The sequence below is a fragment of the Camellia sinensis genome, chromosome 7 (genome assembly GCF_055761805.1).
Source record: "Camellia sinensis isolate YWXY chromosome 7, ASM5576180v1, whole genome shotgun sequence".
Classification (NCBI taxonomy): domain Eukaryota; kingdom Viridiplantae; phylum Streptophyta; class Magnoliopsida; order Ericales; family Theaceae; genus Camellia; species Camellia sinensis.
Genome location: NC_138967.1, coordinates 119,625,618 through 119,651,601, shown reverse-complemented (window position 1 = coordinate 119,651,601; position 25,984 = coordinate 119,625,618). Strand labels below are relative to the sequence as shown.

The 25,984-nt window shown below is 34.1% G+C and overlaps 1 protein-coding gene and 1 long non-coding RNA gene across 2 annotated transcripts; both read right to left on the bottom strand.

The window, feature by feature from the left end:
- Positions 1-19,503: 19,503 nt before the first annotated feature.
- LOC145795281 (uncharacterized) lies at positions 19,504-21,553 on the bottom strand. Its single transcript, XR_014335913.1, has 2 exons — positions 21,493-21,553; positions 19,504-21,339 (listed from the first exon to the last, which is right to left on the bottom strand). It is a non-coding gene; the product is annotated as an uncharacterized LOC145795281 (long non-coding RNA).
- Positions 21,554-21,593: 40 nt separating this feature from the next.
- LOC114273848 (syntaxin-132-like) lies at positions 21,594-25,305 on the bottom strand. Its single transcript, XM_082881053.1, has 6 exons — positions 24,831-25,305; positions 23,907-23,999; positions 22,312-22,360; positions 21,928-22,016; positions 21,753-21,826; positions 21,594-21,666 (listed from the first exon to the last, which is right to left on the bottom strand). The coding sequence occupies exons 1-6, from the start codon at positions 24,930-24,932 to the stop codon at positions 21,594-21,596; spliced, it is 480 nt and encodes a 159-aa protein (XP_082737179.1). The 5' UTR covers positions 24,933-25,305.
- Between the last annotated feature and the right edge of the window lie 679 nt (positions 25,306-25,984).

The following is a 25,984-nucleotide window of genomic DNA, read 5'->3' as shown; positions in this document are numbered from 1 at the left end:
GGGGAGGAGTGCAGAGAGCAGCATCATCTTCGGCTCGATCTCAGAGCCAGAGTCAGGGTAGAGGCCAGCCACTCTCGTGTTATCAGTGTGGTCAGTCAGGGCATATGAAGAGGTATTGCCCGCAGTTGGGTGGCACACCTGGTGCATCTGGTTTGAGGCAGATTCAGGGTCAGCAGCCAGCTCAGTCGGGTCAGGCCTCGAGGGCCAATCAGGGGGCTTCATCGTCCCAGTCGGTGCAGCAATCTTATGCTCCTAGGGGTGAGCAGGTTGATCAGAGGTCGTCTCGGCGCGTGTACGCTGTTACCGCGCAGGATCTTGTGCCGGCTCCATCGGTTGTGAGAGGTACCTTTTTGTTTTGCAACTCGGTTGCTAATGTTTTGATTGATACGGGTGCATCTCATTCCTTTGTGTCTGCTGCATTTGCATCTGTTTTGGAGTTGGAGTTAGCACAGTTAGCATCTCCTATTTGTGTAGTGTCACCTCTTGGGGGTGAATTGATTTTGAAACAAGGTGTTAGGGGTTGTGATATAGAGGTTGATTATCATAGAATCCCATTTTCCTTTGTAATTATGCCTATGAGGGGCTTCGATGTAATTTTGGGTATGGACTGGTTATCGTCATACCGGGCAGTTATTGATTGCTACCGCCAGAGGGTCACTTGTTGTACCGTGAGCGGAGAGTGTTTTCATTTTCTGGGGGACCGGGTTGGTAGTGTGTTGCCACTGGGGTATGTTCCGCGAGGACAGAGTGAGCTTAGTGGTCTACTTGCTAACCTTTCGATTAGTGAGGATGATGAGACTCAGATTGTGTTGCCAAGGGTGGTTTGTGAGTACTCGGACGTCTTTCCCGAGGATCTTGTTGGTTTGCCACCGCATCGAGAGATTGAATTCTCTATTGACCTAGTGCCCAGCACGGCGCCGATTTCTATGGCACCCTATCGTTTTGCCCCAGCCGAGTTAGTTGAGTTGAAGATTCAGCTCCAGTAATTGCTAGATAAGGGCTATATCCGTCCTAGTGTTTCGCCGTGGGGTGCACCGGCCCTTTTTGTTAAAAAGAAAGGTGGTGCTTTGAGACTTTGTATAGATTACCGGAAATTGAATTGGGGTACGGTTAAGAATAAGTACCCTATGCCTCGTATAGATGATTTGTTTGATCAGTTGAAGGGTTCCCGTTGTTTCTCCAAGATAGACTTGAGATCGGGTTATCATCAGTTGATAGTCAGGGAGGAGGATATTCCGAAGACGGCATTCCGTACGCGGTATGGCCACTATGAATTTCTGGTGATGCCATTTGGGCTCACTAATGCACCGGCAGTATTTATGGATTTGATGAACCGGATATTCCGGGAGTTTTTAGATCGTTTTGTAGTCGTCTTCGTGGACGACATCCTTATCTATTCACCTTCTGAGGAGAAGCACAAGGAACACTTGAGAGTGGTGCTTGAGTTGCTTAGAGCCCATAAGCTTTATGCTAAGTTTGGGAAGTGTGAGTTCTGGCTAGAGGAGGTCAAGTTCTTAGGCCTTGTAGTTTCTGGGGAAGAAGTGTCTGTTGATACATCCAAGACTGAGGCAGTGCAAGATTGGGCACAGCCTAAGGGTGTGTTTGAGATCCGCAGTTTTCTGGGGTTAGCTGGGTATTATCGCCGGCTTGTGAAAGATTTCTCCAGATTAGCTTCGCCTTTGACTAGATTGACTCGGAAGGGAGTCAAATTTGTATGGAGTGAGACTTATGAAAAGTCGTTTCAGGAGTTGAAAGTTAGACTGACCACCGCTCCAGTATTGATTATTCCAGAGAGAGGGTTGGGTTATGCAGTCTATTGTGACGCCTCACGAGAGGGTCTGGGTTGTGTGCTGATGCAGGAGGGGAAAGTGGTTGCCTATAGCTCACGTCAATTGAAAACTCACGAGCAGAATTACCCTACGTATGATCTAGAGTTAGCAGCTGTAATATTTGCCTTGAAGATTTGGAGGCATTATCTTTATGGTGAGAGATTCGAGGTATTCTCGGATCATAAGAGTCTGAAATATTTGTTTACACAGAAAGACTTGAACTTGAGGCAGAGGAGGTGGATGGAGTTCATAGAGGATTATGACTTTGAGTTGCATTATCATCCGGGAAAGGCCAATGTGGTGGCCGATGCCCTTAGCAGGAAACCTGTTGGTGACATAGCTAGTATAGCCATCCGAGAGTGGGAGATGTTGGGTGCACTTTGAGAGTTTGAGTTGCTTCTGAGCGAATCCGTTGAGACTGCGGCCTTGTTTTCTGTTGTTGCGCAGCCTACACTTGTGACTCGAGTGTTAGAGGCTCAGAGGGGTGACCTTGAGGTAGAATCCCTCCGTGAGAAGATTTCCGGTGGGAAGGTTGAGAAGGGTTTGACGGTGTATCCCGACCTGAGTATGAGATACCGAGGCCGTCTGTTTGTGCCAGAGTCTTGTCGAGAGGAGGTACTCCGAGAGTTTCATCATTCACGCCTTGCGGTGCATCCGGGAGGCACTAAGATGTATCGGGATTTGGGCCGCCAGTTCTGGTGGCGGGATATGAAGAGAGATGTGGCAGTTTTTGTGTCTAAGTGCCTTACTTGTCAGCAAGTGAAGGCCGAGCATCAGAGGTCAGCAGGTTTGTTACAACCCTTGCCTATTACCGAGTGGAAGTGGGAGCATATCGCTATGGACTTCGTTGTAGGTCTTCCGAGGACTCAGCGGGGTAGTGATGCTATTTGGGTGGTTGTAAACCGGTTGACTAAGTCGGCGCACTTCATTCCTATGCGCGTGAGAGATTCGGTAGATCATCTTGCCGACTTGTACATTCGGGACATAGTGAGGTTGCACGGGGTCCCAGTGACGATCGTCTCGGATAGAGATCCTCGTTTTACTGCCAGGTTGTGGCAGAGTTTGCAGAGTGCCTTAGGCACTAAGTTGACCTTTAGCACGGCTTATCATCCTCAGACTGACGGGCAGTCCGAGCGTACTATTCAGATCCTTGAGGATATGCTTCGGGGTTGTGTTCTAGACTTTGGTGGGTCGTGGGAGAGGCACTTACCGTTGGTGGAGTTTGCCTACAATAATAGTTTCCAATCTAGTATCGGTATGGCACCATTTGAGGCCTTGTATGGCCGACCGTGTAGATCTCCTGTTTGTTGGGCCGAGGTGGGTGATGCACCTCTGTTGGGTCCGGAGTTGGTGAGGGAAACGACGGAGAAAGTTGAGCTTATCCGCAAGAGGCTTGTTACAGCACAGAGTCGTCAGAAATCTTATGCCGACCGTAGGAGGAGACCTTTGGTGTTTGAGGTGGGTGATCATGTCTTTCTGAAGATATCACCTAGACGGGGTTTGATGAGGTTTGGGAAGAGCGGGAAGTTGTCCCCTCGGTTCATTGGTCCGTTTGAGATCCTTAAGAGGATTGGCGAAGGCTGCTTATTGTTTAGCTTTGCCGTCGCAGCTGTCCGGAGTACATGACGTGTTTCATGTGAGTATGCTTCGGAAGTATGAGCCGGATCCATCACATGTGTTGGATTGGACCGATTTAGTGGTTGATGAGGATGTCTCGTATGAGGAGAGACCGATTCGAGTCTTGGATAGGCGGGATCAAGTTTTGCGAGGCAAAACCATCCTTTTGGTGAAAGTTCTGTGGAAGCATCACGGAGTGGAGGAAGCCACTTGGGAACGTGAGTTGGAAGTCCGCGAGAAATACCCGGACATGTTTATCGATTTGTAATCTTGTATTTAGATTTTGTGAATTGTTGAACTTAAGAGTTTTATATATGTCTTAAGTTGTAAAACATTGAGAATGTTTTGGTTTAATGGAAGTACATGGAAACTTGCCTCATTATGGAAGTTTATGGTAACATTGCATATATTGAATATATATTGTTGAATTAGAGTTCTATCATGAAATTGAATATGATATTGAGAACTGTTAAAAAAAAAATGCATAATACTAATGCAGGTTGAAATATATGTTGTTTTATATATATTGTGAGACGCTTCTTGATAAAGAGATGAAATGACCAGTATTAGGTCAAGTTGTGTATTATTGAATTGTCATTTTATAAAAAAAAAAACTTATGCTTAATTTCGGGGACGAAATTCTTTTAAGGGGGGGAGGTTATAGCGACCCCGGTCTTTTCCCATTTGATTATTGTATCCGGACTTAGATTCCGTTTATTCTGTCATTGTATAATTGTTGTTGTCGTCCTTTATCTTCTCATTTGGAGTTATAGGATGTGTTGGGCAGGTTTGTTTCAGGTTGGTTGGGTTCGTAAACCAAATGTTGCTGTCCAGTTTTTGGGTTGGTCGCTCGAGCCAGGGCTTGGTCGCTCGAGCGAGGGTTGTATTTTGTGTCTTCTGGCTCGATCCAGCTTTTCTTCGCTCGAGCGAGCGATTGCGTCTGGTATAGACCTAAGGGCAGTGCTTATTCGCTGGAGCGAGATTTTCTTCGCTCGAGCGAGCGAGGTGTATGTTTTCGAGTTCCTCGCTCGAGCGAGCATTCTGTCTCTCGAGCGTGCTCTTGGGTTGCAGACCTGAAGCATTGCATTCTTGGCTCGAGCGAGCTTTTCTTCGCTCGAGCGAGGGTTTCATGTGTCTGGTAGCTCGAGCGACCAAGTGTTCGCTCGAGCGAGCCTGTCGGGTTTATATACGCAGCAGCGGTTTTTAAAACGTTTTTTCACATTCTTTTGATCCTAAAACCCTAGTTCCGAGTTTTCTCTCCCTCTACTCACCTTCTCTCTTAGGTTTCATCACCTTTTAGGGTGTTTCTACCCTAGTTGCTTTATTAAAAAGATAGAGTGAGTCGAGAGCTTCGTTTTAATCTGAGAGTTTGTAGTTTTGGAGCACTTGGGTTTTTGGGTCATCATCTCCGTCTTCTCCATTCGAGTTATCTTCTTCGAGGTAGGGATTTCCTACTCCATTTTATAAGTTTTGTTCTAATTTTTGGTATTTTGATATGTTAGGGTTACTTGGATAATTTTGGGAAAAACCCTAGTTGTATTAATAAATTAATGTGTATAATTAATTTAAGAGAATTGGGGAATTTGGTTAAATTCATGAAATTGAGAAATTCTTTGATTAAATGGTGTAGTTGGATAATTTAAATCACTCACCTATTGAATGGTTGATATATTTATTTCCAGTCTAGAAATAACTGTTTTGGGCTATCGGTGGAGGATAGTCGTGATTGTTGTAGACATTGCATGTGGATTAGGAATAACTGAAACTAATCACATTGATTAAGTCATTAATTTTGACTATTGAATTAATATTGAAAATACGTGTATTGATTGAGCATTTCATTTGCATATTGTGTGGGAGGAGATAGGGGATGTACTCCACGGTTTAGGGGAAGATAGGGGATGGACCTCTAAACCGGATTTTGTTTGGGAGGAGATAGGGGATGGACTCCATTAGCATCACTATTATGTGTGCTTATTATATTGAAGTGTTTTTACATGTTATTGATACAGCACTACAATGTGTATCAAACGGGAAGTATGAAGTGTTTTAATATGAGCCTGAGTCTCATCTGTGTTGTTGATATTGGAAGTAATGTGAATATGTTATATAGTTCACTGTTGTAAGTTTGGCCAGGTTCTGAGCCTTATTGATAATAGTGAGAATTGAAACATGTCATAGATGTTAGTGTCATGAGACTGTATTAAGTCATAATTGAATATCTTGGTTAACCATCTATTGAATGCTATTGCTTTATTCAATGCTTATATTTGGTTTAGTATATTTCTACTGGGCTGTGGCTCACCCTATATGGGAACATCATTTTCAAGTTCAGGTGATAAGCTACCTCCAAGGACTTAGCTTGGAAGGACTTGGATTTTGAAGACTATTTTCAGTTATTTGTTTTTATTTGTTAGTACATGTAAACACTCAAGCCTAGGGCTTTATTTGTATTTGAGTTAGAACTCATACTTTTGTGTCCAAGTGTTGGCTTGGAAAGATGTAAGCCTGTAGGGCATTTAATTTGATATTACATGTAATGCTTTTATTTAGTAAGACTCTGATGAATGTTATAATGAATTGTTTCCTTTTTAACATTGCATGTTGATGTTATATATATTTAATGGGTTTATTTTTGAGGGCGTTACAGTTTAAATGAGTGGTAAGTCAACTTTGATAAAGTAGTAAGTAGAGTCTAATTGAGTAGTAATTGTGGTTTAAATAAGTGGTAAGTCAAGTTCGGTAGAATAGAAAGTAAAGTTTGATGGAGTAGTAAGTGGAGTCACATTAAGTAATAAGTCAAGGTTGATGAAATAATAAGTGAACATGTAAACTTAGTTACAACTAATTGTGACAATATTTACTAATTGTTATAACAATACTTAGAACTAATTGAGGTGTCTCATTGAGTAGTAAGTGATGTTTGATTAATAGTAAGTGGCGTCTTATTGAGTAGTAAATGAAGTATGATGGAGAAGAAAGTACAGTCTCATTGAGGAATGTGGGGTTTTTGATTGTGTAGTAAGTGAAATTTGATAGAGTAATAAGTGGAGTCTCATTGAGTAATAAGTCAAGTTTGATTAAATAGTAATTGAACATGTAAACTTAGTTAGAACTAATTGTGACAATACTTATTACTTATTATAACAATACTTACAACTAATTGCGGTGTCTTATTGAATATTAAGTGTGGTTTGATTTAATAGTAAATGGGTTCTCATTAAGTAGTAAGTCAAGTATGATGAAGTAGTAAGTAGAGTCTCATTGAGGAATATGGGGTTTGACTGTGTAGTAAGTGAAATTTGATGGAGTCTCACTGAGTAGTAAGTCAGGTTTGATGATATAGTAAGTGAACATGTACACTTAGTTACAACTAATTGTGACAATAGTTACTACTTATTATAACAATACTCACAACTAATTGAGGGGTTTCGTTGAGTTGTAAGTGGGGTTTGATTTAATAATAAGTGGAGTCTCATTGATTAGTAAATGAAGTATGATGACGTATAAAGTAGAGTCTCATTGAGAAATGTGGGGCTTGATTGTGAAGTTTGATGGAGTAATAAATAGAGTGTCAATGAATAGTAAGTCAGCTTGATGAAAAAGTTAGTGAACATGTAAACATAGTTACAACTAATTTTGAAAACACTTACTACTTATTATAACAATACTTACAACTAATTGAGGGGTGTTGTTGAGTAATAAGTGGGGTTTGATTTAATAGTAAGTGGGGCCTCGTTGAATAGTAAGTGAAGTATGATGGAGTAGTAAGTAGAGCATCAATGAGGAGTGTGGGGTTTGACTGTATAATAAGTAAAATTTGATGGAATAACAGTAAGCCAGATTTGATGATATAGTAAGTGAACATGTAAACTTAATTACTAATTGTAACAATACTTCTTATTATAACAATACTTACAACTAATTGAGAAGTCTCATTGAGTTGTAAGTGGGGTTTGATTTAATAGTAAGTGGGGTCTCATTAAGTAGTAAAAGTATGATGAAGTAGAAAGTAGAGTTTCATTGAGAAATGTGGGGTTTGATGTGTAGTAAGTAAAGTTTGATGGAATAGTAAGTCAAACATGATAAAATAGTAAGTGAACATGCAAACTTAGAGGTGTTTTGGAAAGATGGTTAAAAGCTAATTTTTGTTTTTTTTTGTTTTTTTTTTTTTTTTGTGAGAGAGAAGTGGGTTAAATGCTAGAAAGTAGTTTTTAACCCTTTTCCCAAAATAGACCTTAGTTATAACTAATTGTGACAATACTTACTACTTATTGTAACAATATTTACAAGTAATTGAAGGATCTCATTAAGTAGTAAGTGGGGTTTGATTTAATAGTAAATGGGGTCTCATTAAGTAATAAGTGTGATTTAAATGAGTAATAAGTCAAGTCTGATAAAATGGTGCATCCGATTGCTGTGAAATGGTGTGCATCCAATTACTGAAATGGTGTGCTCATGTTTTTCGGCAATCGTTTTTTGTTTTTGTTTTTGAAAATTTGTAGTTAGATTTTGTATGTAAGTAGTGTTTGTGTGTGAAATTAGCTGAAAAGCTAGTATTTGTTTGTGAGTAATTTTCATTTTTTCAAATAATTGAGGCTTGAAATTTTGAAAATTTTGCTTTTTTCCCCTCATTCATTTTCTCGATATTATCTAGAGTTTTTAATTCTTTTATTGTTGTTATTTATATGTATTTTTAGATTTTGAGGGCATTTACTTTGGTGAAGCTAGGGTTTTATGCCATTTCTAATCATTTTCAAACTGAGGAATCTCATTCTTCTAAAATTTGTACATGTTCTTCAAATTATGGGTCATATTGCAAAGATAAGTGCTCTGGTTTGCATTCCAGTGTCCCAAACAGATTCTGGAAAAACTAGTTAGTAATTAATTGTAAATGATATATGTATGTTGCAAAATTATATTCATATGGCCCTAGTAGTTGACCTACAACCTAAATTTTTTTCTTGGTAAATGAATTACATTAAATTATCCACCTATGCACCAAGGGCAGCCCCCAACTTGCTCTAACTTGAACCAACTCTCTACCCACAAAAATGTTTATTTTGCAGATGGATGTAAGAATTATTTGTGATCCCCAAATTGAAAATAATACATTTTATTAGATGTGTGTCAATTCAAACTCAAAATCAGATTATAAAATTGAGTTTTTTTGGGTGAGGACTTGGTTTGGCTAGTGGTGGATGTTTTTTTTTTTTTTTTTTTGAAATTAAAAAAAAAAAAAAAAAAGAGTTCAGTTTGAACAAAGTTTATGTAGGACTAATGGAAAACAGACTTAACTTATTCTTGCTCTGCTAACTGATGTGGATGTTGAATGTTTTCTATCATGTTATTTTAGTCGATTTCATTTAAAATACTAAGACTTTATTACTGAATATCACATTTGCAAGTAAGAATAGTAGTATTTTGTGAAATTTGTATATTTGTGTAATTTTATTTTTCTTTATGTGGGGCTATTTCATGCTTGATCCAAATAACAAACCCTAAAGTAAAAACATTATTGTTTACTGCAGTAGCTGTAAATAAGGTTAACAATCAAATTGTATAATCGTGTTAGAAAACTCAAATACTTTTATTGTGTGAGAAGTATTATCTCAATCATCTTTCATAAAACTTGAATGTTGGCATGACTAAATAAAATGTATTATACAATTAACTTCCCAATAAATTTTAAAGGATTTGGATTCAATTCTTCCCAATTAATGCAGGGGCATGTCATTCTCTAGTAACTATTCTGAAAGTGCTGAATAGATACACACAGCACTTTCATAATATTTTTATATGTAAATATCGACCTTTTTGGTCAATAAATTTTATAATGAAAATAGAAGCTCCGATGATTATTTTGGTACCCTCACTTAAATATTACTTCCGCTCGCGTTTATTTATTTGTTCAAGGATTGGCCGGAGGTAACTTCAGTTACTGGCCATCATGATGCATAACCTTTGGGTTCGGGGAGCGGGTCGTGACAAATAGTATCAGAGCAATGGTTTATAAAAAAAAAAACATTATTGAAGCATAGGACACATGCGCATTTAAGAAGTAGGATAGCGGGTAATTAGCACCTAAATATTATATTTGTCGATTTAATTATATTATAATTTTAAATGACTTTATATATATATATATATATTTTGTGTATAATTTGTAAAGGATAATAGATATAATTTATATGTGTTATAGCAAAAGAAGGAAAAGAAACAAAGGATGCCGGGCTTAACCATCCACCAAAATTATAATATATAATTTTCAGTCCAGCATTCAAAAAAAAAAAAAAGAAATCATTTTGACTTTTTAAAAATGGGTTCAAATTATAAAGATACTAATTTTGAAACTATTTCCCATCAATGAAAAATTCATCTCAAATTTTTTCAACTCTTGCATATGATTCTGTCATTATGTTCTCATTTTATTTTTTATTTATTTTTATCGTAAACAAAACGGGTGAAAAGTTTTTAAACTCACCGATTTTTTTTTCATTTTGGCACAAAACAATTTTTGACAACTAAACAGTTAGTTGTTTTTGGTAAAAAAAAATTTGAGGTAATATTTTTTATCAGATTAATAATCTAATATATATTTATCAGAATGCGCAGCGGATAACTTACACTTATAACAAATTTTGGGGACAAAATTTTAAAAGGAGAGAAGATTGTAACAACTCAGATTTTTAGTTATCCTGTAAAATTTATACTAATATTATTTAATTATAGTTAGAAAAATATATAATTTATTTTGTACTATCATGTATAATTTTGTAAAATAATATAATTATTAAAAATTTAAGGGATCACAATATAAATAAATAACTAAGTTAAATTTAAATAAATTTGAATTAATGAAAAAATAATAAGAATGCGACACGTGGCAGTCTGTGGGGGTGATGCCCACGGCTCCTTTCTATTTATGAGGGGGATGTGCTCAGAATTTCTATTTTGGGGGGGAATATATCTTGAGTTACTATAATATATTTTATATATGTTTTGAGTTATCATATTTATTTTGTATAAGTTATGTTTTATAAATTATTATAAACTATATTAATATTTCAGTTACGTGGATTATTTTCTGACCTCTATTTGCTTAAAATGAAACCAATGGATATGTTTGTTTATATTCTACATAATATTTGACTATAACTTTATAAATAATTATGTTTTGTAAGTACCACCACGAGAGTCTCATGCCTTGGGGGACTTAAATAACCATTGGCATCTATTGGACCACTTTGTGGTCCTTTGTTTGTGATGAATCTATTAACCTCTGTTCTGTGGGGAGCAAAGTGTTGTGCGGAGATGAGTGCTACACTATTGTGGGAGTCACCTCTATAATCCGTACGAGCCATCTCTTGAATTCGTACTTTTGTTCTGACTATCACTTCTGTAACCTTTGTTCTGTACCGTGGTTATGGTTATATATTTACATAATTTCTGTATTTCAGTTTTCTGCCATTTAAATGATTTATTTACCAAAATGAGTTGTGTAAATGTTTTGGCCTAATTAACAATCTATGGTTATTTTGTATCCCTTATACTATTGGTATAATATTTCTCACTCTGCCATGTGCTTATAGCTGTTTACCAATTTTCAGGAAACAATGCTTGGTTACTATTTTTCAAAAACACTTTTCAGAAAATTCTACTTTTTTATTTTTTATTTTTTTTTACTGAATTTTTTTAATATTTTGAGTAATTTTTTTAATTTTTAGACATAACTAACATAAATATACCTAAAAAGTAAAAACAAATTGAAAAAAATCTTTTAAAAATTCACTAAATACCAAAAATACAAAAAAAAATACAAGAATTCAGTATATATTTTGTATTTTTATGTATTTACTAATTTTTAAAAATATTTTTTCACAAATTTTTTACTTTTTAGATACATCTAAGTAATGTGCATCTAAAAAAGTAAAAAAAAAATGTTTAAAATTTTAAAAATATTCACTAAAAACAAAAAAATGCGAAAATCAAAAAACTCAGTTTTAAAAAAACTTAATTCAAAAAACTCAAACCAAACACACTGAAGCAATTCATAAATAACTTTTGGAAAATCTTAGACGTGGGGCTACGGAATAGACACACACAGCACTTTTATAATATTTTTATATGTAAATATCGACATTTTTAGTCAATACATTTTGTAATAAAAATAGAAGCTCCGATGATTATTTTGATACCCTCACTTAAATATTACTTCCGCTCGTGTTTATTTATTTGTTCAAGGATTGGCCAGAGGTAACTTCAGTTACTGGCCATCACGATGCTTAACCCTTGAGTATGGGGAGCGGGTCGTGACAAATGGTTCAGAGCAATGGTTTATAAAAAAAAAAAAATCATTATTTAAGCATACGACACACGCGCATTTAAGAAGTAGGATAGCGGGTAATTAGTACCTAAATATTATATTCGTCGATTTAATTATATTATAATTTTATATGATTTTATATATACATATATTAAATTATTTTTTTTTTTGTGAATAATTTGTAAAGGATAATATATATAATTTCTATGTGTTGTAGCAAAGGAAGGAAAAGAAACAAAGGACATCGGGCTTAAGTACCCATCAAAATTATAATATAATTAAATACATATAATTTTCAGTCCAGTATTCAAAAAAAAAAAAAAATTCATTTTGACTTTTTAAAAGTGGGTTCAAATTATAAAGATACTAATTTTGAAACTATTTCCCATCAACGAAAAGTTCATCTCAAACTTTTTCAACTTTTGCACATGATTCTGTCATTGTGTTCTCATTTTATTTTTTATTTATTTTTATCGTAAACAAAACGAGTGAAAATTTTTTAAAGTCACCGATTGTTTCTCATTTTGGCCCAAAACAATTTTTGATAACTAGACAGTGGATTATTTTTGCTAAATTTTTTTTTTGAGGTAATATTTTTTATCAGATTAATCATCTTATATATATTTATCAGAGTGTGCATCGGATAGCTTACACTTATGACAAATTTTGAGTACAAAATTTTAAAAGGATGGAAGATTGTAACAATCCAGATTTTTAATTATTCTGTAAAATTTATACTAATATTATTGAATCATAGTTAGAAAAATATATAATTTATTTTGTATTATTATGTGTAATTTTATAAAATAATATAATTATTAAAAATTTAAAGGGTCAAAATATAAATAAATAACTAAATTCAGATAAACTTGAATTAATGAAAAAATAATAAGAATGTAACACGTGGCAGCCCGTGATTTGATGCCCACGGCTCCTTTCTATATAAGGGGGGATGTGCTCAGAATTTCTACATAAGGAGGGGGGAAATGTGCTCAGAATTTTAATATAAGGAGGGGGGATGTGCCCAGAAGATGGGAAAAAGAAAAGGAAGAGAGAGAAAGAAAGGAAGGGAAGAAAGAAAAGGAAAGAAAGAAAGAAGGAAGAAAAAAATAGTGGAAGCATAAGGGTCTTTAGCAGTGGAAAGATAGAGTGAGGAATAAATGAATGTGAGTTATAGTATACTTTGAGTCACCATAATATATTTTACGTATGTTTTGAGTTACCATATTTATTTTATACAAGTTATGTCTTATGAATTATTATAAACTATATTAATATTTTAGTTACATGGATTATTTCCTGACCTCTATTTCCTTAAAATGAAACCCATGGATATGCTTGTTTATATTCTAAAGAATATTTGACTATAACCTTATAAACAATTATGTTTTGTAAGTACCACCACGGGAGTACCACGCTTTGAGGGACTTATATAACCATTGGCCTCTGTTTGACTACTTTGTAGTCCTCTGTTTGTTATGGATCTACTGACTTCTGTTTTGTGCGGAGGAAAGTGTTGTGCGGAGATAAGTGCTTCACTATTGTGGGAGCCACCTCTATAATCCGTACGAGCCACCTCTTAAATCCGTACCTCTGTTCTGACTATCACTTCTGTGACCTCTGTTCTATTATATTATGTACTGTGGTTATGGTTATATATTAACATAATTCAGTATTTCAGTTTTCTGTCACTTAAATGATTTATTTACCAAAATGAGTTATGTAAATGTTTTAACCTAACTAACTATCCATTATTATTTTGCATCCCTTATACTCTTGGTATAATATTTCTCACTCTGCCATGTGCTTATAGCTGTTTACCAATTTTCAGGAAACAATGTAATTCAAAAATAACTTTTGAAAAGTCTTAGACACGGGGCTGCGGAATAGACACACACAACACTTTTATAATATTTTTATATATAAATATCGGCCTTTTTGGTCAATAAATTTTGTAATAAAAATAGAAGCTCAGATGATTATTTTGGTACACTCACTTAAATATTACTTCCACTCGTGTTTATTTATTTGTTCAAGGATTGGCCGGAGGTAACTTCAGTTACTGGCCATCACGATGCTTAACCCTTAGGTACGGGGAGCGGGTCGTGACAAATGGTATCAGAGCAATGGTTTATAAAAAAAAAAAAAAAAAAATTCATTATTGAAGCATAGGACACACGCGCATTTAAGAAGTGAGATATCGGGTAATTAGTACCTCAATATTATATTCGTCGATTTAATTATATTATAATTTTATATGATTATATATATATACATATTATTATTATTTTTTGTGTGCATAATTTGTAAAGGATAATAGATATAATTTATATGTGTTATAGCAAAAGAGGGAAATGAAACAAAGGATGTCCGGCTTAAGCACCTACCAAAATTATAATATAATTAAATACATATAATTTTCAGTCCAGTGTTCAAAAAGAAAAAAATCATTTCGACTTTTTAAAAGTGGGTTCAAATTATAAAGATATTAATTTTGAAATTATTTCCCATCAATGAAAAGTTCTTCTCAATTTTTTTCAACTCTTGCATATGATTCTGTCATTTTGTTCTCATTTTATTTTTTATTTATTTTTATCGTAAACAAAACAAGTGAAAAGTTTTTAAAGTCACCGATTGTTTCTTATTTTGGCCCAAAACAATTTTTTGACAACTAAACAGTGAGTTATTTTTGGTAAGATTTTTTTTTGAGGTAATATTTTCTATCAGATTAATCATCTAATATATATTTATCAGAGTGTGCAGCGGATAGCTTACATTTATGATAAATTTTGAGGGCGAAATTTTAAAAGGAGGGAAGATTGTAAAAACCAAGATTTTTAATTATTCTGTAAAATTTATACTAATATTATTTAATCATAATTAGAAAAATATATAATTTATTTTGTATTATTATATATAATTTTGTAAAATAATATAATTATTAAGAATTTAAAGGATCAAAATATAAATAAATAACTAAATTAAATTTAGATAAATTTTGAATTAATGGAGGAGTATTGGGAATGCGACAAGTGACAGCCCGTGACTGGGTGCCCATGCTCCTTTCTATGGAAGGTAAATGCATCTTGTGTAGTGAAAAGAAAGAGTGAGATATTAAAGTTAAGGTGAGTTATACTATATCTTAAGTTATCATAATATATTTTACATATATTTTGACTTACCATATTTATTTTGTACAAGTTATGTTTTATGAATTTTTATAAACTATATTAATATTTTAGTTACGTGGATTATTTCCCGACCCTTATTTGCTTAAAATGAAACCCATGGATATATTTGTTTATATGCTAAAGAATATTTGACTATAACCTTATAAACAATTATGTTTTGTAAGTATCACCACGGGAATCTCACGCCTTGGGGGACTTAAATAACCATTGACCTCTGTTTGACCACTTTGTGGTCTTCCGTTTGTCATGAATTTATTGACCTCTGTTCTGTGTGGAGATAAGTGCTACACTATTGTGGGAGCCACCTCTATAATTTGTACGAGCCACCTCTTGAATCCGTACCTCTGTTCTGACTGTCATTTCTGTGACCTCTGTTCTGTTCTGTTCTGTTCTGTACCGTGGTTGTGGTTATATATTTACATAATTTCAATATTTCAATTTTCTGCCACTTAAATGATTTATTTACTAAAATGAGTTATGTAAATGTTTTGGCCTAACTAACTATCCATAGTTATTTTGTATCCTTTATACTCTTGATATAATATTTCTCACTCTGCCATGCGTTTATAACTGTTTATCAATTTTCAGGAAACAATGCAATTCAGAAATAGCTTTTGGAAAGTCTTAGACGCGGGGCTGCAGAATAGACACACGCAACACTTTTATAATATTTTTATATATAAATATCGACTTTTTTGGTCAATAAATTTTGTAATAAAAATAGAAGCTCTGATGATTATTTTGGTACCCTCATTTAAATATTACTTCCGCTCGCGTTTATTTATTTGTTCAATGATTGGCCGGAGGTAACTTCAGTTACTAGCCATCATGATGGTTAACCCTTGGATACGGAGAGCGGGTCGTGACACTTTGGCTAGTGATTTTTTTATCACAATTAGAGGCATTCGAATTGTGCTTTTTTTCATGTTAAATCGTTGTATTGATTTGTCATGATTGTTTGATTGGGATTGTTATTTACTGTTTTAAATTGAAACATCATCTCGAATCAATATCTCAAAGATTTTAGATTTTTCACTTATGTATATATATCAGACTGCTTAAACATATATACTTTGTAAGGATATCTTTACTGGGTTTTGTCCTCACTCCTAGTGGATTTATGTAGGAAAAGATGAGGTGATCTCGCCTAGCTGAGGCGTTGAAAGTCTTTTGGGAGCAAGAGGCTCTTTTCTTTTGTGATTATTTTTGACAAGCCAAGTGTTTAAATTGTATGGGTTAGTTAACCACTTTTGTGTAATCAACCTTAAGTCTTGGAACTTATAGCCCTTGAGGCATTTCTTTATTGTTTATTTCTTACTATTGTATGGTCGCACATACTATGGATTCAACTTAGGAGGGTTTGAATATGTAATGCATGTGGACTTTTTTGTAAATCTCTTACATGAATAAAAAAATAAAAAGTAATTTAGAAATTTGGTTAACCAAATTGGAATTGTTTAATGGTTGGGATCATCAACTATTTTGTGTCAATTACTTGGGGGCGTTACAATGACCACCTCAACTATCATCAAATATCATTTTACCCCTTATATATATAAACTCTTATATTTTGACCCTTTTAATTATGAAAATTGTACAAACATACTCCTCTTGTAATGTTGATGAAGAGTGAAAGTGACACATTTTCATAATTAAAAATATACAGATTCATAAATGAAGATAAAGTGATATTCGCTAATAATTGAGATGATCTTAATGTAGATAAGCCAATTTTATTGCTAAAAAAATGTTCATTTTTACTATCTTGGATGTGAAATTTCATTGTCTAAATACATGTATTATGATGAAATTTTGTCCTTTTCTTTTTGTCAAATTTCATATTCATAAAAAATCTTGTGTGGTATAGGTCTTAAAGAGAACATTCCAACAATATAAATTTTATAAAAAAAAATGAGATCTAAATCAAAAGTTGTTAAATATTTTAAGTTTTGAAATCATTTAAAAACTAAAACAATTGTCTTTGGTCAAGCATTAGATTTTCAAGGGGCAATTTAATAAGCAAATATGTGGACACCCCATTGCTACCTTCTATTTTATTCATTTTTTCCTTTTTATACATTTCCTCTACTTTGGCTCTCACATTCTTTCAATTATTACTACCTTTGATGTATAAATCTTATCAAATTTGGATTTAAAATTATCAAAATAATGAGTAGAGGCCGACTTTGTATCAAGTGAAGTGGGTGTGTAAAACCTTCTTATCTCATACCTGAGTCCCGAACTGAGTCATCCGATGATGATTGATTAGTTACTTTTATGGAGCCATTTTATGGTTCTTAGTCCTTAAAATCAAGTGGAGTCTCCGAGTTTTTTATTGTTGTTTATTTGATCACTTAACCTATCTTAAAAATAATAAAAATTCATGCAAACTGTACGGTGGATCTTAGCAGGTTTCGATAAAAAGACTATTTGACCGAATTGTCAACAGTCTCGTATAAAAATTATAAGCTGATTGCGCCTAGATTCTCTCTCTTCCTAAGAACGGGAGCAGATTGGCCGATTGCGCTTACAGTAGCTCCTATTTGTGTAATCGGTCTATGGTTCATAACGGTGGGCTATGAGATTTGGTCATTTGGATTTTCATATGTCCCTCAATATGTCCTTCGATATAAATAAAATGAAATTCAATGGCTCGTGAGAAGATGAGAATTTGATGATTCATAGTGAGTAATATTAGAGACTCATATATTTATATTCATAAATTTACTAATAATGATGTGATATAAGAGTTGAGCCTACCATCATTGAGTGCATAACAAATCAAATGTTAACACATATCTTGCCACATCATTGTGGGTAGAATTGTAAATATTTTTTTTATAGTCTCAAACATTTTTTACAAGTACGGAAGGTCAAAATTTGAGGTGCTGGCCGTCTTTCAAACATAGTACCCACATTCAAACATAGTACCCACAGAATGACTTCTCAAAATTTTAAAGGATTGAATTTTTTTATCAATCGTGTTGTCTCCATAAAAAATATCCACAAAAGCATCCTTCAAAGACTCTGACCGGCAAGAGTCTATTCACTTATTCTGTGACGCTAAATTCTTACCGGTTAAAATTTATAAATGGATGCTTTTGTAGAAGATATTTGTGGGAATTGATCATTTTTCCTTTTTTAGTTTTAGTTTTGTTGTGATATTTTTTTCTCCTCGTACAATATTTTTGGCTCGTCAAACCGACTAATTTAAGAAACCAATCCCACTATTCACTAGTAGGAGTGCCCATTTAAATCCCGAGCAAAATCTCGTATGGACTGATCCCAATAATCCATTTTATTACTCTTCAACTAACAATCTGAACTCAAGAGTCTTTAAGAATAGTATTTCCTTTCCTTTCAAATATCATCTTTTCCACCTTACTTACCTTTCAAACATTCCAACTTACAACCAAGATATTTACTCTACCTCAAATGGGAGGGTTGAAAAGAAGGGTAACCAACGATCTTGAGTAAGACATTTACCCACTTTTGCACTATTCGCCTTTAAGTGATACTGGGTTTTCCTTGCATTTTCTAAATAGGGGCTCGCAATTGATAAACTAGTTAAAGATAATGAAAGAATTGTCGTTACCTACTTAAAAGTCCTTGAATACTATGCTATCAAGAAAGCAAGATTGATTTGAATACCATTTGACCAAATTCAAAGTTTTTCCTTTCTCGAACTCTTGACTAAATTGATGAAAGAGTTCGCGACTATTGGAAGTGTCTTTGACACTAATTATGTGATCACTACTGTCTTGTAGCGCTAATACAAAAGAATTGACTATCGAGTGTTAAAACAGGAGTATTAGACTTCGAAGCTTGAAAGAGCTTGACGAATAGATTCTTTTTTTTTTTTTTTTTCTAGATCACCACAGAGCTGAAGTGCCCAAGCAAGAAAGGAAATAATCTCTGAGCCAATTACCCTAGAACTACTAAGCAATTTCCCAAGAAATCGACATGTATGTCTTCCCAAAAACACTTGATTTTCTCTCTAAGAAAACCTATAAGCAAACCTACCTTTCCTAAGACTTAAAACAGGGCTAACCTAATAGACCTGCCTCTTTCTACGAGCGCTAAAACTTAAAGACACTACAAGAAATTTGATTTTTAGCGGCGTTTTAAAAACGCCACCATATGCTTGAAAAACGCCACAATAAGTTTTTGCAACGTTTAATATTTTCGTCGTAGATACGGCCGCCGCAATATCTTAGCAGCGTTTCAAAAACGTCGCTAAAAACATTAGACGGCGTTTTTCAAAACGTCGCAAAATCTTTAACAACCATCTACTTTTCCGTCACAATTAATTTATGATGTAATGATGACGTCATTCAGTGGCGTTTTTTGAAAAACCGCCACCTTTTTTCATTTTTACTACTTACCTCAGATGTGATGTCATGATGACTACATGTAGTGACATTTTTTTTGAAAATGCCATTTTTTTTTTAAGAATACAGCCCAATTAATTGAGAATTTAACTAAGAATAGAGATTGAGAATTAACTGAGAATTTATATAAATTTAATTAGGAGCAAAAATTGAAAATTAACTGATAATTAGTATATAATAAAACAGATTGGCTCAAATTTAAATTACAATGCCAAATTGAAAACCATAAAAATTCTAGTTTATCTCCTTAGATATTTAACCCTACAACTTTCCAAATCTCAATCATATACTGTCAAACAATTTGAATTTTCTTCAAATCACCCCCTCATTTTTGTTATTTAGTGCAAATCTTCAAATCTTTACTTTGCAACCAGCGGAAGTCAGTTTGTTGACACTATAATAGCCTGTTCAAAAATAAAATGAAAATGTGAGCACATCCAATCAACAGATAAACAAACTTACAACCAAAAAAAAAAAAGGCAACACTTCCTTGCACCAGTTCAATTATAAAGCCTGCACCCAAATTTGCAAATTCAGATCCAGAGAGAAGAAATAGTTAGCAAGATTATACAAGTTACTCATTCATGGGCCAATGCTTATTTAAGGAACAAGCTGGCCAATTTTAGAAATTACACTGCAGAGTGGAACATCACCAATTTCTCTCTCCCTCGAGATGATATCCCCAAATTCAACCTCACAAAATAAGTGAAGGAAACAACAAATTAAGTCAGAAGGAGGAGGAAGACCAGAAGCCAAACTCATAAAAGTGAACTATTGAGAAAAAAACAAACAAACCTCAAAAGACCAATGGTGTCGGTCTAGTGAAGGAACGTCCTTGAGAATGAACAATTGCCATTGAGCCTAGTTGGAGATTAGTCACACTTTCACCTACAGTCTCCACAATTCTAAGAAGGGACAATATAATTGAAATTGACTTGTGGTGTTCGATTAAATATTAGAAGTGACCTGAAAGCTAGTTAATTGAATATTTATGCCAATGTGACATTCACCTAGTCATTAAAAATTGTCTTGATTGTTTAAAATTATCTTTATCGGTTTGTAACCGAGATAAGTTAGTTTGAGGGTTCCAATATTAGATTAAATATTAAAAATGAGTCTAGAAAATTTAGTTTGAGTCGATTTTTTTTTTCAACAATTCTTGGTTTAATCATATAATACATCTTATTTTAATAACTCAATATAATAATAAAAAAAAAACAATTACCTTAATGTTTATGGTGCTTTTTGTCAATCAATAAAAATATTTATAAATATTAAGAGAATTATATTTGAACAAATTCTAACATAAATTTTTTACTTTAAAACTCTAAGACCTACACATTTTGTTTGATTTTATCTACATCGCTAACCTTTGGAGGTTTAATGAATTTTTTTTTTAATGGAATCTCAGTTTGCTATAATATAGATATATAGATTGGAATATCGATGCATATAAAATTATTAAACATTAAGAAAAAAAAATATATGAAAGATGTAGGTTAATTCCTACATTTTAGTAGTATCAAAATTCAAATTCAAATTTATATTTTAGTAGTGATTTCTTTTTTCTTTCTTTTTTAGTAGTAGTCTCCACAACTCAACAGTCAACCAGACATAGAAGGAGGATCAAATTAAGTTGAAATTATCTGTAGCCGGATGTATTAGACAAAACACATACGTAAAAAGATAATAAAACTGGTGACTAGCTACAATTTAGTTCACGAGACTTGTTCACAACCAGAAACACATGTAGTATGGGAAATATGGTAAAAGTAGAAAAGGTAGTACCTGCCCTCTTCCCATTTCTTGAATAGCTTTGTGGAATATTTGTTCACTGTTACAGGTTTCTATCAGGTGGTCGATTGTCTGATACAGTCAAAAAAAATTTCAGTTAGGATAACATCCATAGTTCCATTTCACCATTACAGCCCAACTATTGATCTCATTATTTTGGCTCACTTCTTCATCTGGTCTGGTTCCTGTGACTGCTCAGTCATCTCAAAATTAAAACACAAAGTGAAACATAGCCAATAAAAACAAGATCAGCCAGCAACAAGCAAAATTATTACGAAAGACATCATTCCAACTTCAAATTTTAACCGTAATTTTTGTTTATATGCAGACAGCAATATTCAGACCTGTTATGAGCCTTCGCTCCACGACCTCACGGTATTCATCTTGGATCCTTTGTCTCAGAGTCTAATCAACGAAATTCAGTTAGTGAATGAAAAGAAAGCAACTACCAAAATGAATATATATCCAAATATACCTGAAATTCAATCACTAGGTCCCTGAACTTTTTTGTCAACGCACTGCATTTCAAGAAAATAATTAAATATGATTCTAAAACAACAAATGTGCAATAATCTGAAATTCATATGCTGCAGAAGAAACACACTTTGTCATATTTGTCCTTGATCGATCAACACCTGTTCCCTTTCCACATCCAGGTTTCTGTCGATTGGCTGAGTTCTAAAGAGAAAGAAGAGGGAATCAGTACACACTGCCATACCAGGCTAACTACCATCAGATAACATTTTGATAGACATAAAAATAAAGGAATTAAGAAATACATCTTTGCTTATTGCTTCTAATTTTGCTTTGACATTTCGTGCAATCTTTCCCACTTCATCAACATCTTTCTCCATTCGCTTTTTGATTGCTGAAAATGAGAAATCAGATCAGATTGTTGCAGACGAAGAACTACAGCAAATATGAGCAGTTAGCTAACTAAACCTAAAATTTTGTCAACCAGTTGCTGAAAAGGATAAAAAATTTTCAACCAGTTGCTGACTAGGCCAATATCACTACATAACTAGCTAAGATAATCTAAACTGCATTACTCAGCATGCCATTGATGCACAGAGAATGTGGCAATGAGATACAAGTGCGTGATAATCACCTTGCAACTAAAACATTTCAGCATAAGACTGAAAGAAATAAAACAAGGATTTGACCTTTCATGGATGAAGCTTTTGTAACGGACTTTGACTCCTCATTAGCATCCTGTAGGAAAGGGCTCACATTTTGAGTTTCTAAAGTTAAATTAAAGTATGATTTCCAGAAAGAGAAAAACTAATATTGCATCATTTGGTTCATGCAAAAGCACGAATAAGCATATAACCCATGCTTAGAGAACTTAGGCCATGTTTGTTTGGGTAGACATGAGCTTGGGATTGGACCAATAGTCTAATAAAATTATTAATTCGATGTTTGGTTAAACAATTGAAGTACGGACTAATTATTTTAAACTTGACTATTAGTTAAGATAGGATACATAACCCAACGGATTCGTAATCCTAGGACTATTAGTCATGGGAATGCTAATCCAGTCCGCCCAAACAAACATGGCCTTAATTTTCTTAAAATCCAGTTGTACACAAAATTAGGTACTTGTACTACAGCTGCTACGGTATGAATGATAACAAATGCTGAAATCAAGATCAGTAAGGTTTAAGAGAATTGAAGGTCTTCTTTTTGTTTGTTAAGAAGAGAGATAATGAAGATCTTATTCTTGATTCATGCAACACTACAACAACAATAAGACAAAACACCAGTAAAGTAAGGAAGAGTTTCACTGACGTATGAACCAGAAAGCTACAATAAACAGCATATCTACAGGTCTCCTAGTCCCTGCAGGATAACAATAGCTCTTGCTTCTGCTTGCTTCTAGTTTTTCTTCTTCTTTTTTTTTTTTTTTTCATATTGCTTTCGTACCCAAAATGATAATAATAATAATAATAATAATAATAATAATAATAATAATAATAATAATAATAATAATAATAATAATAATAATAATAATAATAATAATAATAATAATAAAAGGGGAAACTCATATCCCACTTTATAATCGATTTTTGAGATACAAAAAAATTGAAGTAATAATTCTATGAATAAAGCATCAAATAATGAACTGTAAAGGCAGATTAAAGCTTATGGAAATTAATGCATCCAAAACAATAAACATGGGTTTTCAAGGAATAAAGCTACAGATGAGAGGTTAAAAGAGATTCGATACATATCACCAGCAGAAAATAACCAGGAAGAAATAGATTCCCCTTAAGCTCATTATTAAACTTGGATTACAAAATGAGAAAAGGGAGGATGAAAACCAATAAAGCTTTCTATGTTTTGTTTTTGTTCGATAAAATTCCTTGAAAACCTCAACACATTTCACCAAGAGAGAGAGAAAGGGAGGAAGTTAGATACGATAATCCCTCTCTTGATAATAATAATTGTGACATCACCCCTTCTTGGTATCAAAGGAGGCACCTCAAGTTTCATCAACTTGGTAAACTGCACCCAAAAAAACATGGAAAAAGGCCTTTAGCATCGCTTGGTATTTCCAAAAAGCATTTTTGATGATGCAAAGTGATATGCCCTCAATATAGTACTATACAATCCATATTTAAACAAACATAGAAAATAGATAAATAAAATGGCAATTCTACAAGCATGTTTTTAAGCATTAAGACAAGTGCATTTTGACACAAATGGGTGTAGCCCCACACATCCACATATATGCATCCAAACAAAGACATTCACAAACCTGAGATGTCTTCAGCTCCAGTTCCTCCCATTCTAAAGATGAATTACTTCCTTCAACTATACCAGTTCCAGCATAAATTAATGCAACAAGTCCCTATCCAAATTGGTCAGCACACATTACTTTGGGAATGACATCACTACGAAATCACGGACAGTTATAGAGATTTTTGAAATGAAAGTACATCCATATACAAAAATAACCCCATTGCTGTTACTGTCAGTGAAAACCATTTCAATAGTTCTTTTGGTATATAGCTTGACAGAGAAAAAAGGAAAAGAAAGGCAGAAACTACATTTTTAGTGTACTATCAAACGTTGAAGTTTTGATGACAAATAATATAGATTTCAGCGAAAGATGTAGCAGTAAGTGGCTCACCCTTCCCACCAAGGCTGACCTTATTCCAACAACAAACTCACTTTCTCCTCCTCCAAACCAACCAACCAACCAGGCCAGCATACATTCCTCGGTCAAACATTTATGTACAACATAATTAATATATACTTCACTTACATAGGTTAATTCCTACATTTTACAGATCTTGAGTGAACTTAGCGAATCCAAGTCAGAAAACCCTTACCTTGAGCCCTAGATCGATTTAGATCAGAAGGATTCGAACAATCCCGAAGATATACGCTCAAGTAAAGAGGAAGAACAAGCTTTTATAGCTCAAGTAACTTCGCATCTCCACCAAGAAAGACAGACACTTACAGATCATACATAAAAATCGATTTTACATAAAAAAAAAAAAAAACCTTTATCCAAACCCGATCTACCATGAAATTTACAGATTTATAAAAGCATAAACCTTTTCTCATACCTGATCTACCACGTATCTAATTTCAACCAGATCTAGCAAAAAACCAGAACCAAAAAAAAGAAGAAAAAAAATTATGAAATTAGAGATCTAGAGAACAGATTTGATACCTTAAGGGCCTGAGGAGCAACGTCCCAACCCAAACGTGGTCTCTTTCTGGGACGACGATCCATGTGCGCGTGTGGAAACTCGATCACACGTTCCATCTCCATGATCGAACACAGATAGATCCAAACAGAGTTTAGAGTGAGAGAGAGATTTGCAGAGAGATCGAAGAGAGAAGAAGAGAATCGAAGAATGATAATGATCTGATCTGAGATGAAGAACAGATCGAGATCGAGTTCGAGTTCGAGTTCGATGAAGAACAGCTAGAGCAAAGCCCTAGAGCGACAGAGATCGATTTTTGACCGAGGAATGTAGATCGATGTTCGATTGCGAGAGAGATGAGCGGTGTGTGAGAGACTGAGAGGGAGTGAGATCTGTGAGAGTGAGATATGAGTGTAAGAATGAGAGAGACGGACCATGACGGAGATACGAGCGTGAGAGAGTGAGATCTGTTAAGTGACTTTCTTTCTTTTTCCTTCTTTTATGTAAAACACGAAAAACACAAAAAAAAAATGGCGTTTTTTTGAAACGATGTTGTATAAACGTTGTTGTATGTCAATTTTCTTGCAGTGAGAGTATCAAAACTGAACTACTAGCTTTGATCGGTTCCTTCTTCCGGTTTGGGTGTAGGTTCAACTCCACTGAAATTCAAATTACAATTGTCCCTTTCTTCACTTATAGGTTTACCTAGAAGTCGAAGTGATGATCTCGGCCCTTTCAACTATCAATCCATTCACTAAGAAGGGAGAGATTAGAACAAAATTCACAAAAAGGAAAAGAAAAAAAAATTCTCTAAAGCCAAAATTTGTTAGCACAAGATCGATTGAGTATCAATAATGCCTTGAACAAAGCTACTAAATAACGTAGAACCCTTGAACAAGAGACATAAGCCTAGAAGCAAGAGAAAGAAAGTTTCATTTACCGTTGGAACTGGAGTAGCAGAACTAGCATGACAAACAATGCTTGGCACTTTGTCAACTAAGGCCCACTTATTCTATATTGAAAAAGTATTCTTAGCTCAATACCCTTTCATCACCTTCTCTCGCTATTGAAAGTCCTTATAGAACAACTGCTGCAGGAGTCTTTCAATCCCCTATATGAAAGGATACTTTATTTGGTCAAAATCACTTTCTAGAACAAGCAAGAAGAGGCCAAGTGG